The 14022-nt window shown below is 44.4% G+C and overlaps 1 protein-coding gene across 1 annotated transcript in view; it reads left to right on the forward strand.

The window, feature by feature from the left end:
- Positions 1-314: 314 nt before the first annotated feature.
- Positions 315-14022, forward strand: part of FAM13A (family with sequence similarity 13 member A) — a 146261-nt gene continuing 132553 nt past the window's right edge. Inside the window, exon 1 of the mRNA XM_040064094.1 lies at positions 315-435. Coding sequence (XP_039920028.1) covers positions 427-435 — 9 coding nt within the window. The 5' untranslated portion in view covers positions 315-426. The remainder of the gene's footprint in view (positions 436-14022) is intronic.

Raw genomic sequence — 14022 nt, forward strand, 5'->3', positions numbered from 1 at the left:
TGCAATGCGCATGAAAATGAGCTATAGCTCATTTAAAAGAAAAATATCCATTTAGATGAAAAGCCTCTGAGCAGCTTTCCTGTGACATTGGTTTCTAACCAGTGGTCTTTGCCAGGACAGTGAGAAAGGAGGCTCCCATCTTTCCTCACCTTTGCAAACACCAGGTGTATTGGTGATGTGCATTAGGCTCAGGAGGCAGTAGAGGCTCTGACAGGTGGGGAGAGGGCAGGGGCACAAGTGCTCTTCATTGCTTGGGCTCAGTGAGCAGCAGGAGATAGGAGCCACGAGCCTAAAGGCATTTGATGAAGATGCAGTGAGTTATAGCAGAGAGTTAGGCATGACAGTGGGCTGAAGATCCCCCTCAGGAGAGATGGGAAAGCTTCTGGATAAGACTGTCTTCTCTAGGGAACAGCTGAGGTAATCAGGATGCTGCAGGTAAGGTGCAACATGGAGTTCTTGCTCGTGTGATGCCTTTATTCAAGGTTGGTTCAAGGGGTTGTGAAAGTGTCAAGAGGGGAGGATGGAGGGTCTGAGCTGAGAGGAGGGACCCAGACATGGGATATTGTGCTACATGGAGTGTATGGTGTTATCAATGTATAGCAATTAAAAGGTGCAGCTTCGGGGAGAGGTTTTGATTCTCAGTGCAGGACTAAGGTGGTGTGAGCTGCTTGGCTGAATGTATGGTTTTTGTTTGCAAGCCAAGAACAAGTTTGGTCCAAAGAAAAGGACAAAGAGCTAAGGCTGCAGCAGTTGTGCCTGTGCTCCCGCCAGCCAGGGCAGCCCAGGGAGTGCAAAGTGGCTCAGCTCTGTGGACCTACCAGAAAGGCACACAAAACTCTGTAAGGCCAGGCTTTCTCGCAGAAGTTTTACAGTTTCCCTCTCTTTTTCCTTGCCATGAGACACAGCTGTAAAAAGAAGAAATCCCTGGTAGACGGTTTGCATTGGTTTTAATGGGAGACGAATGCTTTGACTGAGGTTTGAGAGATAGAAAAGGCATATGTAGATGGATTGGGTAACTTCCTAGAGCGTTAGAGCATTGTGACACCAAAGCTTTTTCCTGTATAAAAAGGTATTGTCAGCACTTTTTTTAGCATTAAAGCTCTAACAGAAGAACAAAAAGGCTCTCTGGTATTTTGGATGTTCTTGGCAAGTTATATGGCATTGCCAAGTATTTTAAATGGGATCTCTTTTAAACAGAGCAGAGTTACTGAGTCCTCTGTCTTGTGGCTCTCATCCTAGCCCTGCCTGCCTTGTTTACCAGGGACCGAGCACTGCCTGCAGGTATACAGAGCACACATCGATTTAGTGTCACACCAACACACTGCACACAAACACCGTGACAGTTCCTGGCAGCGCCAGCCGGCTGTCACATGGAGATTTAACTCTTTCTCACTGTGCCTTTGGCATGCAGGGCCTGCAGTGGCTCTGCCCTTGTGAGAGTCTGTGGGGGGAATCTATTTGGCTGGGGGGAAACGTGAGGTTTAGCTCTCCAAGCTGCGAAGATTGCCTGAAATGGTGCTTTCAGCATAATCGATGCAGCTGTGTGCCTTAAACCTGCAGGTAGCTCTAAGTCTTTTCTTGCAGTGCAAATTAGTATCTGACTGGAGAATCAATTTTAAAGCTCTAAAAGACTTTTGGCAATAATTGAGCACAGAACTGGGTCCTCCCCTGCTGTTAGCTATGGTGCAGCATAGAAAAGCTGGGAAGAGTGAAGGTCATTTTTCCTTCATTGTTTGTGCAAAAGGGTAAGCCTCTATGCTTTGCTTCTAAGTGAAGCAAATCAAACCCTTTTCCCCTCCTAACTTTTAATGAGCTGTCAAAACTTGACAGAAATCTAGAGGAAACAGCTGATCTTGGCAGGACTCTTGCACTACAATTTATAGTAAAGAGGGCAACTGTGTTGGCCCAAGGTTTAGCTCTCACATGTCTCATTCCAGTGAGCAGGGCTGTCTCTGCCTGCTGAACCAGCAGGGGAGGGGTTAGTCTCAGGACTGTGTCACTTTGTATGAATTCCCCTCAAAAGAGCCAACCTGTCAATAGTGGAGGCAATTTTAACTCTCACTTGCTTAGATGCCACTTTCATTGTAGGCTATTGCAAAGCCACTGGACATCAGGGAATCTTGGGCACTACTGTGTAGGTGAGTTTCAGCTCATGATTTATGCACCCCAGCAGGGGAGGGGGGAGGTCTTCTAAGCCTTGCCCTTAATGTCTGAGAGAGGCTTCTTAATCTTCTAATTACCTGCCATGTTTAGAGAAAGTCTTTGCTTCCATGTCACTTGTTACAGAGGGTGCAGGCATTTGTTCCTCTGTTCTAAGAGAACATTTTTCTCTCAGATGTGCTGATAGCAGGGGAGCCAGAAAATGCTGCAGTCACACTGCAGGACGTTTTATAGCTTCTGTATTGTGCCCAAGCATTAAAACCCTATTCCCTTCAACATGGGAAGTGCTCAGGTTTGGGCTTTTTAAAGCCACCAGCTGTTCATCAGCTCATGGCCTGGACAAGGTGCAGTGTATGAGACAATGTTGGCTGTTAGATATCAAACAGCGTCAGTGGCAAAGTCCAGGAATATTCTTCAACTAAATCACTTGGGAGTGTTTCACACAAGACCTGTAAGTTCCAGCTCAGTCAGCTGGGTGCAGAAATTAGTTAACGTGTTTGTCTGGCATATATTAGACAAACAATCTGTTCAGGTGACCAGGACAGTGCCTCCTGACGATTCAACCTGCAGAAGACCTTCTTGTCACTGGGGTTTTCCTTGTCTCAAAGGGCACAATCTTACAGAAAATAACTCCTTCCAGAAGCTGAGCTTGCTCACCTCCCACAGGGCTCTCAACAGGGAGCAAAGGCCTCCAGGCTGATCTCCAGTAAGCGGAGGCTGACAGTCTTGGCATCCCCTTGCTATGCAGACAAAATGAATGAATGGGGAACCTCTGCTAATTAAATGCATTAAATAATGATGCTTCCTCAGAAGAATGTGTAAATCAATGCTTGTCTTTTGATCTGCCCAAGCCCCTTCCATACAAACCTGCAGCAGCATCACCAACAGCCCGCTGACATCGCTCACTGGTGCCTGTGGCACCTCTCCATCGCTGATGCTGTGTGGGGACACGGCACAGTGTGTCCTCTGCAGAAGGGTGAACGAGGCACAGCCCAGGCTGCCCTCAAGCAGTTCATACTTTGGTTACATTTGCTTCAATGTCAGCTTACATTCCTGCCTGGATCACTAGGAAAGGAGGTGGACTTTTTAACAGAGGGCAAGGTTGCGGGAAGCCTGCTGGAGCAAATGTCCTGTTGCTTCCATGTTGGTCTTTGGGCCAAGCTGCCCCTTTGCAAGGTGGACACAGCCTGGCAACTGGCCAGCAGCCAGCTCTGCCTGGGATTTTTGCCCTGCCTGAGAAACCACAGCTCCCTCTGGTCCTGGCCTGGTGTGATGTTATGTTAATATGGTACTCTTCCTCAGATCACATGTGAGCATTGTAGAGAATGGATTTGGCTTAATCCTACCTCTACTTTACCTTTTCAGTTAGAATTCCCTCTGCAAGCCTTATCTCTAGTTCTGCTCCTTAACCTTAAGGTTTGATAAAACTAAAGAAATTCCTGAACTGTGGGTACTCCAGGAGGACCTTGGGCACCAGAGCACGGCAGCATTGCTCAGCAGGGAGATTCTTACCAGAAGACAAAATCAAGAGCTTTGATTCCTCTCTGAAAGGCAAAGAGAATCTGCATTTATCTATTCTTCAGCATCCTATTTGGCTTTTAATTCAGTCAGCCCCTGGACTGCAATTGCCAGCACTCTGGGCATTGCAATCGACTCGGACGACTGCCCTGGAATGTAATGAGACTGCAGTGTATTGAGAATAATGATTCACATCATACTCCTCAGCTGCACTGCATTGTCCTCTTATGTTAAAGGGCAGGGACTCTAGTTTATGTAGCTTCCTCTGAAGAGTCATATTGGGTCTCGCTGAGTTGGATTTGAAAAAAATTAAAAAAGCATAGCTGTTAAACATATGTGGAAAAATCACCTCTCTCTTTCTGTTCTAATCAATGGGCCATCCACAAATGCATCTGCAGCTTCTCATGTTGGCATTTAGTTGATTAAAGATTTGTGTCTGAATCAAACCCTAAGGGCCAGATTATCAACTGGAGTTAATGAACATAGTGCTATTGACTTCAACAAAGCCATCAATCCTTTATAGCTGCTGATGAATTAACTTTGAATAACTCCATACACCCAAGGTCTGAATCTTGACCGCTGTCCTGTAGATAGAGCGAGCTTTGTCCATTTTGGGGGAGATTAGACATATGACACTGTTACACCTTGAGGCTGAATTTAACTGAGCCTTTGTCCAAAATTCCACGTTCAGAGTTAACAGAGCTGGATTTATTGACTGTTTTTTCACCCCAAGTTGTTTTGTTTCACTGTTCTGTTTTGTTACAGTCTTCCTGGAACTGCAGATTTGGAGAGGTGTAGGGAAACCACCCCAGGCTGTACAGTGCCTGGTGTAAAGGGGCTCTTTCCTCCTGAATGACCTTCTTGCTGTTACCTGAGCATAGAGTCATTCATGGGAAGCTGATGGAGCTGTTAATGCCACCCTCTACTAAGTGCCCTCGATTTAGTTAGTCATTTGCTTGTCATAGTGTTTGTATTCAGGAGTCACTGGGGGAGTTTCTTGTTTGCTGTAGCTGTTCCCACATCTGGATACGACTTTCACAACCCCAGTGGGCAGACCCAGAGCCTGTCCCCTGAGCTCCCTCTGGTTCCTGGAGTCTCTTGGGGGTTCCCTTCCTCAGCACATGCAGGGCCCAAAAACACTGCTGTGACCACGTGGCTGTGCCATGGGGTCCTGTTGCTTCCCCTCTGCTTTGGGAAAGGCTGCACTCTTACATGCAGCCCCGATGGCAGTTTTGTGCCTGGTTAACACACGCACTTCTCCCTGTAAAGCCAGTCCAGCAATGTGGTCTCTATCAGGAAACTCCTCATGGCTACTATGTATGGGTGTGCTAACAACACTGAACAGAAGGTTTGAAGTGTTGCTAATCAGCATCAAATGACCTTTTAATCCCATTCCCATGAATGTGTATTGGGTTAATTTTTCAGCTGGCAGTCCATGGCTCTGGATGAGCACATCTCCCACTGTGCTTTAAGGGCAGCTCCTTCCTTCCCTTCACCTCTTGTTGCCAGGGGGTTAGTTGTAGTGAAAGTCTGTGGTAATGGGCATTTGACATTCCAGATTTCATGGGTCAGTTCAAGAAGAGATGGTTTGGGAGGCAGAGAGCATTTGCAAATTCAAGCCTCTCTCTGAAGATGTGTCTGAGAGATAATGATGATTAACAACATAATAGCTAATAACAGCTTGAGGCATCTGGACCGATAAGAAACAGCCCAGTTGTGGAGGCAGAGCTGGCATTGCCTGTATAGTCACTTGAAACAGGTGGAGGAATGGGGCAAACACTCACTTTACATCAGCGTCTTTTGTCTCTTGACAACATGATCGGGAGATGCTAAAGATCCACTCTTGTCTCCTGGGTATTTTTTACACCCGATTTGAGATACAGGGAGTAACGGGCTCCATTGGCAGCGCTAAGCCCTGAGGGATTGAGCGCTCAGGGTCTGGGAGTTTAGGCAATTAGAGGATTCTGCATGTGGAAGCAAGAGAGCTCCTCATCAGGAGACATCATCCTTGTTTCGAGGTCAAGGATTTCTTCAGCATCTCTTTCAGTATCTCCTAGTTTCTCTCTTCTGATTTCTAAAGCTCCCTGTCTTTTACAGCGGGTCTTCAGCTTGTGGCAGGGAAAGTGGCTGTCATCTGTGATGATATGTGGAAGAGTATTTCATGGCTGAACTATACTGCCACTCTGCAGTGGCATTACTGGATCATCAAACATTACTTGATCATCAGTGTCCATTTTTTGCACTTTGTTTCAATGGGATGGCAAAAGGGCACTGCTGCCTTAGCTCTAACCAGTATCTTCAATTCTCCTTAAAGTTACTGATAACTGCACCTTATGTTACATGTAGAAATAATTAGATGAGTGAACATATGCTAGTTTAAGGATTTAATAGCGTATCATTACCTCCTCAGATCTATCCAGATTTAGGGATATAGAAGCACAAAAGGAAGTCCAGCAAGTCTTGACAAGTCGTTGTAGATTAGTTTTTTTATTATTTTTCTAAAGGAGAAGCTGAAACTGTCTTTTTAGTGCTGGATTTAAAGCATAAGCTATGAGGGTCTCCTCTGCACCATTCCCTGCAGGGAATTAATGAAGTTATCCCAGTGCTTTAATACCTAGTTTTGTTCCTATTTGCCAAATATTTATAAAAAATAAATGTCTTACAGTTGAACTGTACTATAAAAATAGCCATTTTAAGGAGGGCATAAGTAACAGCAAGCCCATTGTTTTCACTGGTCAACATTTTACTATGCTGAAACTGGGGACTCAGACAACTACATTTAGATTAATTTGTAATGTCATTCTTTCTGGAAGGTAGAGCCTTGAAAGGCTAGAAATGGATACAAGAGGGGTGATCCAAACATTGTGCTCAGTATTTATACCCTTAGATCACTGCAAAACTCTGGCCTTTTTGAAGTTACTGGCAAGACTTCCACTGATTTCAGAAGATTTTTTTTTCATTGAGGAGCATGCTGACTTTCCCTCTAAATTTCTGGCAGGAAAAAAAAAAAAAAAAAAAAAATCAGAAACAAGTTTATGCCAGCTTTGAGACCCAGCTGAAAAGCAGGATACCTTGTAAGTAGCATCCTACAGGGACAATCTTCAGGTGTCTGTCCTGCTGCGTTTGCAGGCTGAGCCAGTGGGCAGCAACACATCCATCATCTTGGCAACACATTCCTCCAGCAGCAGGCTAGCCCCAACAGCATTTGAGTCCCTGAGCAAAAAGCCATCACTGTGGTCCCTGAGGACCCCTCAGACAGCTCCACACCCAGCATGAAGCTCAGAGTGGAGAAACACCCCTGACTGACAGATAAGGGCTTACTCTGGTGACTGGGCATGTTGTGATGCTCTTGTCTTTAGATGTGTCAAGCACACATCACCTCTTTCTGCCGGGACAGTGTTGACTAAAGAAGGCTATCTGCTGTTCACTCCATCCTCCTTCTTCACTGCAACCTCCTGTGCAGCAGCTGGCAGGCCCCCAGCAGATTTCCTCTCTTAGTGTCAATCTCTTAGAATATGTTTATAAACCATTAGGTGTATAGGTGCTACTCTGAGTGCATTGTTTCTGCCAAAGTGCGTGTGTGTCCCCCGCTAAAAATTGCATGGCTAAACTGACTGGGAACAATACTCATGGATTAGCCATTTGCCCCCTGTGCCTTCCCCAGCAGACATGCCTGAATTAATCTTTGCAATCATTTAATTTCAAAGAATCCTTCAGATTACACTGGCCTCCTTCCTCTTTGGATAAAGCTTCTACAGAGCAGTGAAGGAAGCTGTGTTAAGGGGACATAAATAGAGAGCCTTTCTGAATGAGAACATCTCTCATCTGCAAAGAAACAGCAGTGAGAAACAGTCCAGGTATATGTGTGACAGATGCCCTGTAATAGCACAGGAGCCACCTATCAGCACTGCCTGTCCACTATTGTACCTGAAGTGCTTTCAAAGCCAGACAAAATGTTTTACTGTGATAGAGGAACTCTGAGCAAAATTAAAAATCGCTTATGATTGTAACTCAATAGAGTTAAATATTAGACCTTCCCTCATTATCACCAAATTAGCCTCTTCACCCCTTCCTGATGGCTTAGGTTGTTTTACTATCAGCATGATTTTCCTAAATCTTTCCACAGGTTTCTAGTTCTGATCTAAAAAGGATTTTAAGACATATTTAGGTCAAACACCAAAGTATGTAGGACTTAGAAGTCCTGTAACTTCTATTTGAACTAGAGCATATGTGTTAGCCATAGAATCTCTTACACAAACCAAGTAGACAGAAGTTGATGAGTTTCTTAGTGGAAGAAAGCGAATGTTACCAAAGCAGTCAGTCCAGGAAAATGTTGAACAGCCAGCAGCTGTTCAAGAACTCTTCTTTCTAGCCATGGGTAAATGAGTTACACGAACAAGAGATCAAGAACTGCTAACATTTTCTATAGGTGCAATCTGATGGTGCTTCAATATTCCCTCCAATCCTGGAAACAAGAGCTGTGCTCTTCCAGCAGCGTTTTGAGGCAATGTTTTAACTTCATTAAATACTGGTACTTCTTACATGCACATTCCAAGTGCTTTCATGCTGAGCTTCTTCCTACCGACTGTGACACAGAGACACTGGCTGCAGTGGGCTGGGCATTTAAACACCTTCATTGCTGATTTTTAAACATTTGGCATTTAAAATTGTGAAGTGATTGATGCAAACTCTCTCCAAGGTTATAGAGGTTCTGCTCACTCCCCACTTGTTCTCTTTTTGTTCACGTAACATCAATACCTGAGAGCAGCTGTGGGAGGGAGCTGACTACCTGTGGGAGGTCAGTGTCATCCAAACCTGCTATTTTGGCTCTTGGTTTGGCTGTTGAAAGGGCAAATATTACTGTGATTTAATGTTTTACACATATGCTCTTGCAGACAAAAGTGGTAATAAATCAGCATTGATAAGAAGAGATTAACTTCATGGTTCAGTGGAAAGTGTGTCCAATGGGTATATAAAGTAATAATCTGAGCTATCCCTCTTTTGTTTTCCATCGAGTTACTTTGTGTCAGTACTGCCTATCTGAAATGCTTGAAACATCACCAGAAATGCCATCATCTTCATGACAACACACATAAACTATTTACCAATGTTTTCTGATTTTTACGCCTCTAGGATTTTTTGCAACTAGCTAAGTGATTCAGAAACTTGTAATTAGGATGTGGTAAAATACTGTATGCAACAGCAGAGCCACTTTGAACACTTCAAATACTGTCAAATCATTATTTGTATTCTGTGAATGGGTGACGTGTGGGCTCTGTAACGTTTCTCTAAATTCTCCTTCATTCACTGTAGGAAACTTCAGTCCTAACCTTCTTTCTATAGAAATGACCAGCTGAAAATTAGTCAAAAACTTTCTAAGACAAATCAACAAGGGGGTGAAAAAACCCCACTGATGGTATTTTTGTACTGATCAGAAGTTTTGCTGGTTTCCTATTGCAAACCTCAGTAGTGTTCTCATTTAGTACGTGGCAGGTTGCTCCTCTCACACTGTTAACTCCTGACATGCTGAGATAGAAAACAGATTTTATGTTGCTGGACTGACTCCACAAATGTCTGTGAGATCAAACCCAGTCTCCATCTAGCCCTGCTCAGCTGTGATTCAGCTTCTGCTCTGTGCTGTCAGCACAGTCAGGCTACAATGCATTTGGTTAATGAGCATGTTTGTGTGCCAGCTGCAGGAGTGGGGTTTGTTTCTATCACTGGGAATGCAGAGAGAAAAAAAAAAAAAAAAATCCAAATTTTTACCTCTCTTTTGAACTAAGCGGAAAATGAGGACAGTGTTCACAACAGTAAATACTTTCTAAAGTGAAGGTAGCTTAAAACAACAACTCAGATTTTGGCCTGTAAGCTCCTGTAAGCTTCAAGACCTGAGAAAACCAATTTTACTTGATCGCAACAATGCTTGAGGTTCCAAACCAAAAACCAGTGTTGCTGGTACCAGATGAAGTCTCCTCCTTGTAAAGTGGTCATCTCCAAAGGGTAGGAGTGAGAGCTGCTGTTTGCAGCATCTGGTTTCTGTGACTGTTGTAAAGCAAAATCATGAGCAACTCTGCAACAAGTAGCGGCGGATGACCCCTGTGTGAGCTCCTAATGGGGAAATGAAACTGTTCATATGGTTCCCTAGTGACTGGCTTTTCTGTACACATTACCAACATTTCTTGTTTTCCCTGGGCCTCTAGAAGCTCCTGGGTTTGATTCTTGGAGAAGTAAATGTTGATTGAGGTAATTTGTTGCTATTGCAGGGCTTGCCCAGATACTAGTTTGGTGATCCTGCTGCTGCAAACTTTAGCACTGACAATATCAGCGCTTGTGTATACTTATTATAGCATAGATCATGGAGTCATTTAGGTGGAAAAAGACCCTTAAGGTCATAGAGTCCAGCTGTAAACCTCGTACTTCCAAGTCCACCACTAAACCAGGAAGATTTTAGAATTAACATCTCTCTGAACTGGCCTGACTCAGTCCTTTTCCACAGCAAGCTTCCTTTTTTTCCTTCCTGCACTTTTGGGTTACTCGATCATTTAAACACTTCCCCTGGGTGGTGAGGGAGGTCAGTGAACCTCCTCAGTCTGCAGAAGACTGACAATTAGTCAGACCTGGATAACTCAGTCTTTGACTCACTGACAGAGTCAATATTTCTAAGACTGTTTCAGGCTTCCCAGCATCTTGGTGGTAATACGACTCGGTCTGCGCTTGAGGAACCGGAAGTGTTCCAGGAGTTTCACTGGCATGTGCTGCAAAAATTTAAAATGCATTTGCTGCTTTTGTGGCAAAAGAGGAAACTATGGAACAGGCCTTAGTGCAGCTGGCAACAGAAAGGACTTTTGCAGGACAGCAGGTGTTTTTAGTGTTCCTGTAACCTTGCAGGCAGAAGTTAAAAAAAAAAAAAAAAAGCGGATGCAACTCCATTGTTCAAGGTTGAATCTTTTATTTAGACATTTTAGACTTGAACCAATACTGTCCATTTAGATTTTAATGTAAGCACAGTAGCATTGGAAAAGACAGAGTAAAGAGTAAAAGGTTAGCTCTGCAAAAACCACCACTTGTAGGATAATTGGCTGTTACTGCCTTCAGACTGAGTATATTGTAATGGCCATTATTTTGTGGTTGGGCTGAATAAGGCAGCTACACTGCCATACTTCAAAAGTTTTATTTTACTCACAAGGAAAAATAAGATGAAAAATCTTAATATAAAGCTGAATTTAGCATGGGATCTGTGGCAGCTGCTGCTGGACTATCTGTTGAGAACCCCCAAGCTCAGAGCAGGTTTCTCAAGGCCACATCCAGTAGGGTTTTGGGTACCAGCAATGATGGAGAGGTCACAACCTCTCTGGGGAACCTGTGCCAGTGTTTGACTACTCTTGCAGGAAGGGGAAAATATATGTCCCATTTTATGGTTGAATGGGATTTTTTGTACTTTCATTTGTGCCCATTGCTTCTTGTCCAGTCGCTGGATAGCACTGGGAAGAGCTGAGCTCCATCTTCTCTATCTCTTCCCCCCCCATCAGATATTTTTACACACTGATGATCTCATCCCTCAGCTGTCTCTTTTTGAGGTTGTAAAGTCCTAGCTTGCAGTTTCTCCTTGTATGACAGACAGTCCATTCCCCTCATCGCCTTCTGGCCCATCCCCTGCTTTCACTCCAGTGAATCCATATGTTCCTTGTATGGGGAGCCCGGGGTAGGACTCAGCACTCCACACGTGTCTCACCAGTACTAGAGGAAGGATCCCATCCTGCTGGCTCCTTGTAATTTCCTTTCCTTGAAGAATCTGGTGGGCTTCCTTGTTGGAAGGGCACGGTGATAACCTACGATCAGCTTGGTGCCCACCAGGATCCCCACATCCTTTGCATTTAGGGCTGTTTTACAAACACTTGGCCCCTACCAGGTACTGATGTGTAGGGCTGCTTCTCCCCAGAGGCAGGAGGAGTCTGCACTGTGCCTTGTTGAACTGCATGAGGTTTTGTTCAGCCCATTTCTCCTGCCTGTTGAGGGCCCCCTGGATGGCAGAACAGCCCTCCTGAATATCAGCCACTCCTCTCAGTTTTGTGACATCAGCAAACTTGCTGAGGGTAGACACAGCCCTGTCATCAAAATCATTAATGAAAATGTTGAACAATACTGACTTCAGCACCTTCTCCTGGGGTGCACCACCAGTGAACGGCCTCCAGCTGGGCTTCCTGCCACAACTAGATTTTGTGATCATCACTCTGAGCCTGGCAGTTCAAGCCAACTTCAATTGACTGCCTAGCTTGTACTTCTTCAGCTTGTCTCTGAGGGTGTTGTGGGAAACAGTACTGAAAGCCTAGGACAGCCCTTGGAACAAAGAAACAACACGATCTGCTCTCCCCTCACGGGTCATCTCTTCATAATTGGGGTGGTCAGGTATGCTTGTTCCTTCAGAAATCCTTGCTGACTGCTCCATTACCTCATCCTTCGTGTACTTAGAAATTTCTTCATCACTTTCCCAGGGGTCAAAGTGAGGGACACTAGTACTTCCCCAAATCCCCTTTCTTAGCCCTTTCTGTCTTGAAGGTAGAAATGACATTTTCTTTCTTCCCATCCTCAGGAACTTCCTCCAAGGAACACGGCCTTCCAAATATCACCAAGAGTGGCCTCACTGTCATACGACCTGCTAGCACATTCAGCACTTGTGGGTGCATCCCCATGGAATTAACCTATGTCCATTTCCTGTAAATATCCCCTAACCTGATCCTATTCCACCACAGTGAAGTCCTCCTTGCTCCATGTCTCAGGATCTTGGATTATTTAAGGGTGGTCTAACCTGTAAAGAGTGAGACAAAACACACTCTGCTCCTCAGGGTTGTGTGTTCTTCATCACCAGGTCCTCTCTCCCTTCCTAAAACGTGTTGCCAAGTAATATTCCTCTTGTAGGTTTAATTTTTTAAAGAAAACATGTAATCCCACGAATGTCACTTGAGCAATTTGTATTGTCATCCAGTTGTTGTGCAGCAGTACAGCAAAACACATTAATTATCCCTTTGCTGAATAGCATTGCTCACATGCCCAAAGTTAAGCAAGTATTTAAAAGTTTTGGGAAAAGAATGTTTAATTTCCATCAGCATAGAAGGCTTCAAACACAGTCTGCTTTCATTTAATTCTCTGAGACATCTACAGATTAAAAATTTGTACACGTTCTAAAGATCAACGTAAAAAATTGCTGCTGACAAAGGAAAATTATAGAAAGTACTGGAGATTTTAAGGTGGATCAGGAGCTCGACCAGACTGATGCTCTCATGCTTGGCATGTGTTTTGCAGAGTTAGATGTGCGTTTGGATGCATTTGGAATCGGGCTGTATACAGCCTGAAGCATTGATTTTAAAACAGAGAAAACTTAAAATATGCAGAAAAACTTACACTTGTCTTGGCTCTGAGCACCTCTTTTTCACAGCTAAGGAGCTGTCTTTCCTATGAGCACTGGCACTTTCAGCTATAGAAATTTGACTCTTGGTCTTATGAGGCCTCAGATGCTTTCTGAGGTAACGCAAAGCACACTGCTGAGTGTCTTGCTGAGTCAGCCAGTTCATCAGCATCCCTGGGGATAGTTTGCTGCACATCTTGGCCCATTGCTTTGTTAGCATCTCTGTTAGGATGCATGGATTGTGACTGCAATGAAAACTTTGTACAGGGTGCAAAAAGAGTTTAGTTTGTTCCTGGAAATATGACTGGTCTGGAGTCAGAAGTTAGTGTTGTCAGCTTTGTGATACTGCTGATGTAATTGAATTTCTCAGGGTGGAGCAGTTGCATTTGTAAATTGTTTCCGGCAAGAGCTGTATCTTTGCACCATCTCTTCCCCCCCCCCCCGGGAACCATGGCTTTGGCCGAAGCTGCTACTTTGAGACTAACAACAGTCAATTATTGTAATGGGACCAAGATCACAAGTCCCCATTCTGAGAAGCAGCAGAGCAGCTACCATGTGCCAACAGGGTAATCAGTGCTGGCTTTTGAGAACACCTCTTCCCAAGAGATAATGGAGATGACAACCTGACCTCAAGTTGTTAAGGGCTCTCTTGTAAAGATGAGATTAGTTTGATTTATATTAGCCCTGCCAGATTCCAGCCTCAATTGTTTGCATCCTTCTTCCTGAAATTATCTTCCAAGCCTCAGTGGGATCTGGAGTAGCAAGGCTCTCTGCCACTTACCATCAGTCTGCTATCTTCTGTCTTCTCTCAGGAGCAGGGCCTGTGGGCTCACACAAGAGTGGCTGCACTGAGGTTGAACATGAGCTGACATAAAAATGCGGGTTTTAAATCTTGGCAAGTGCCTTGAGGTTACTTGAGATGATGAATATGAGGCAAACAC

The sequence above is a fragment of the Hirundo rustica genome, chromosome 5 (assembly GCF_015227805.2).
Source record: "Hirundo rustica isolate bHirRus1 chromosome 5, bHirRus1.pri.v3, whole genome shotgun sequence".
Lineage (NCBI taxonomy): Eukaryota > Metazoa > Chordata > Aves > Passeriformes > Hirundinidae > Hirundo > Hirundo rustica.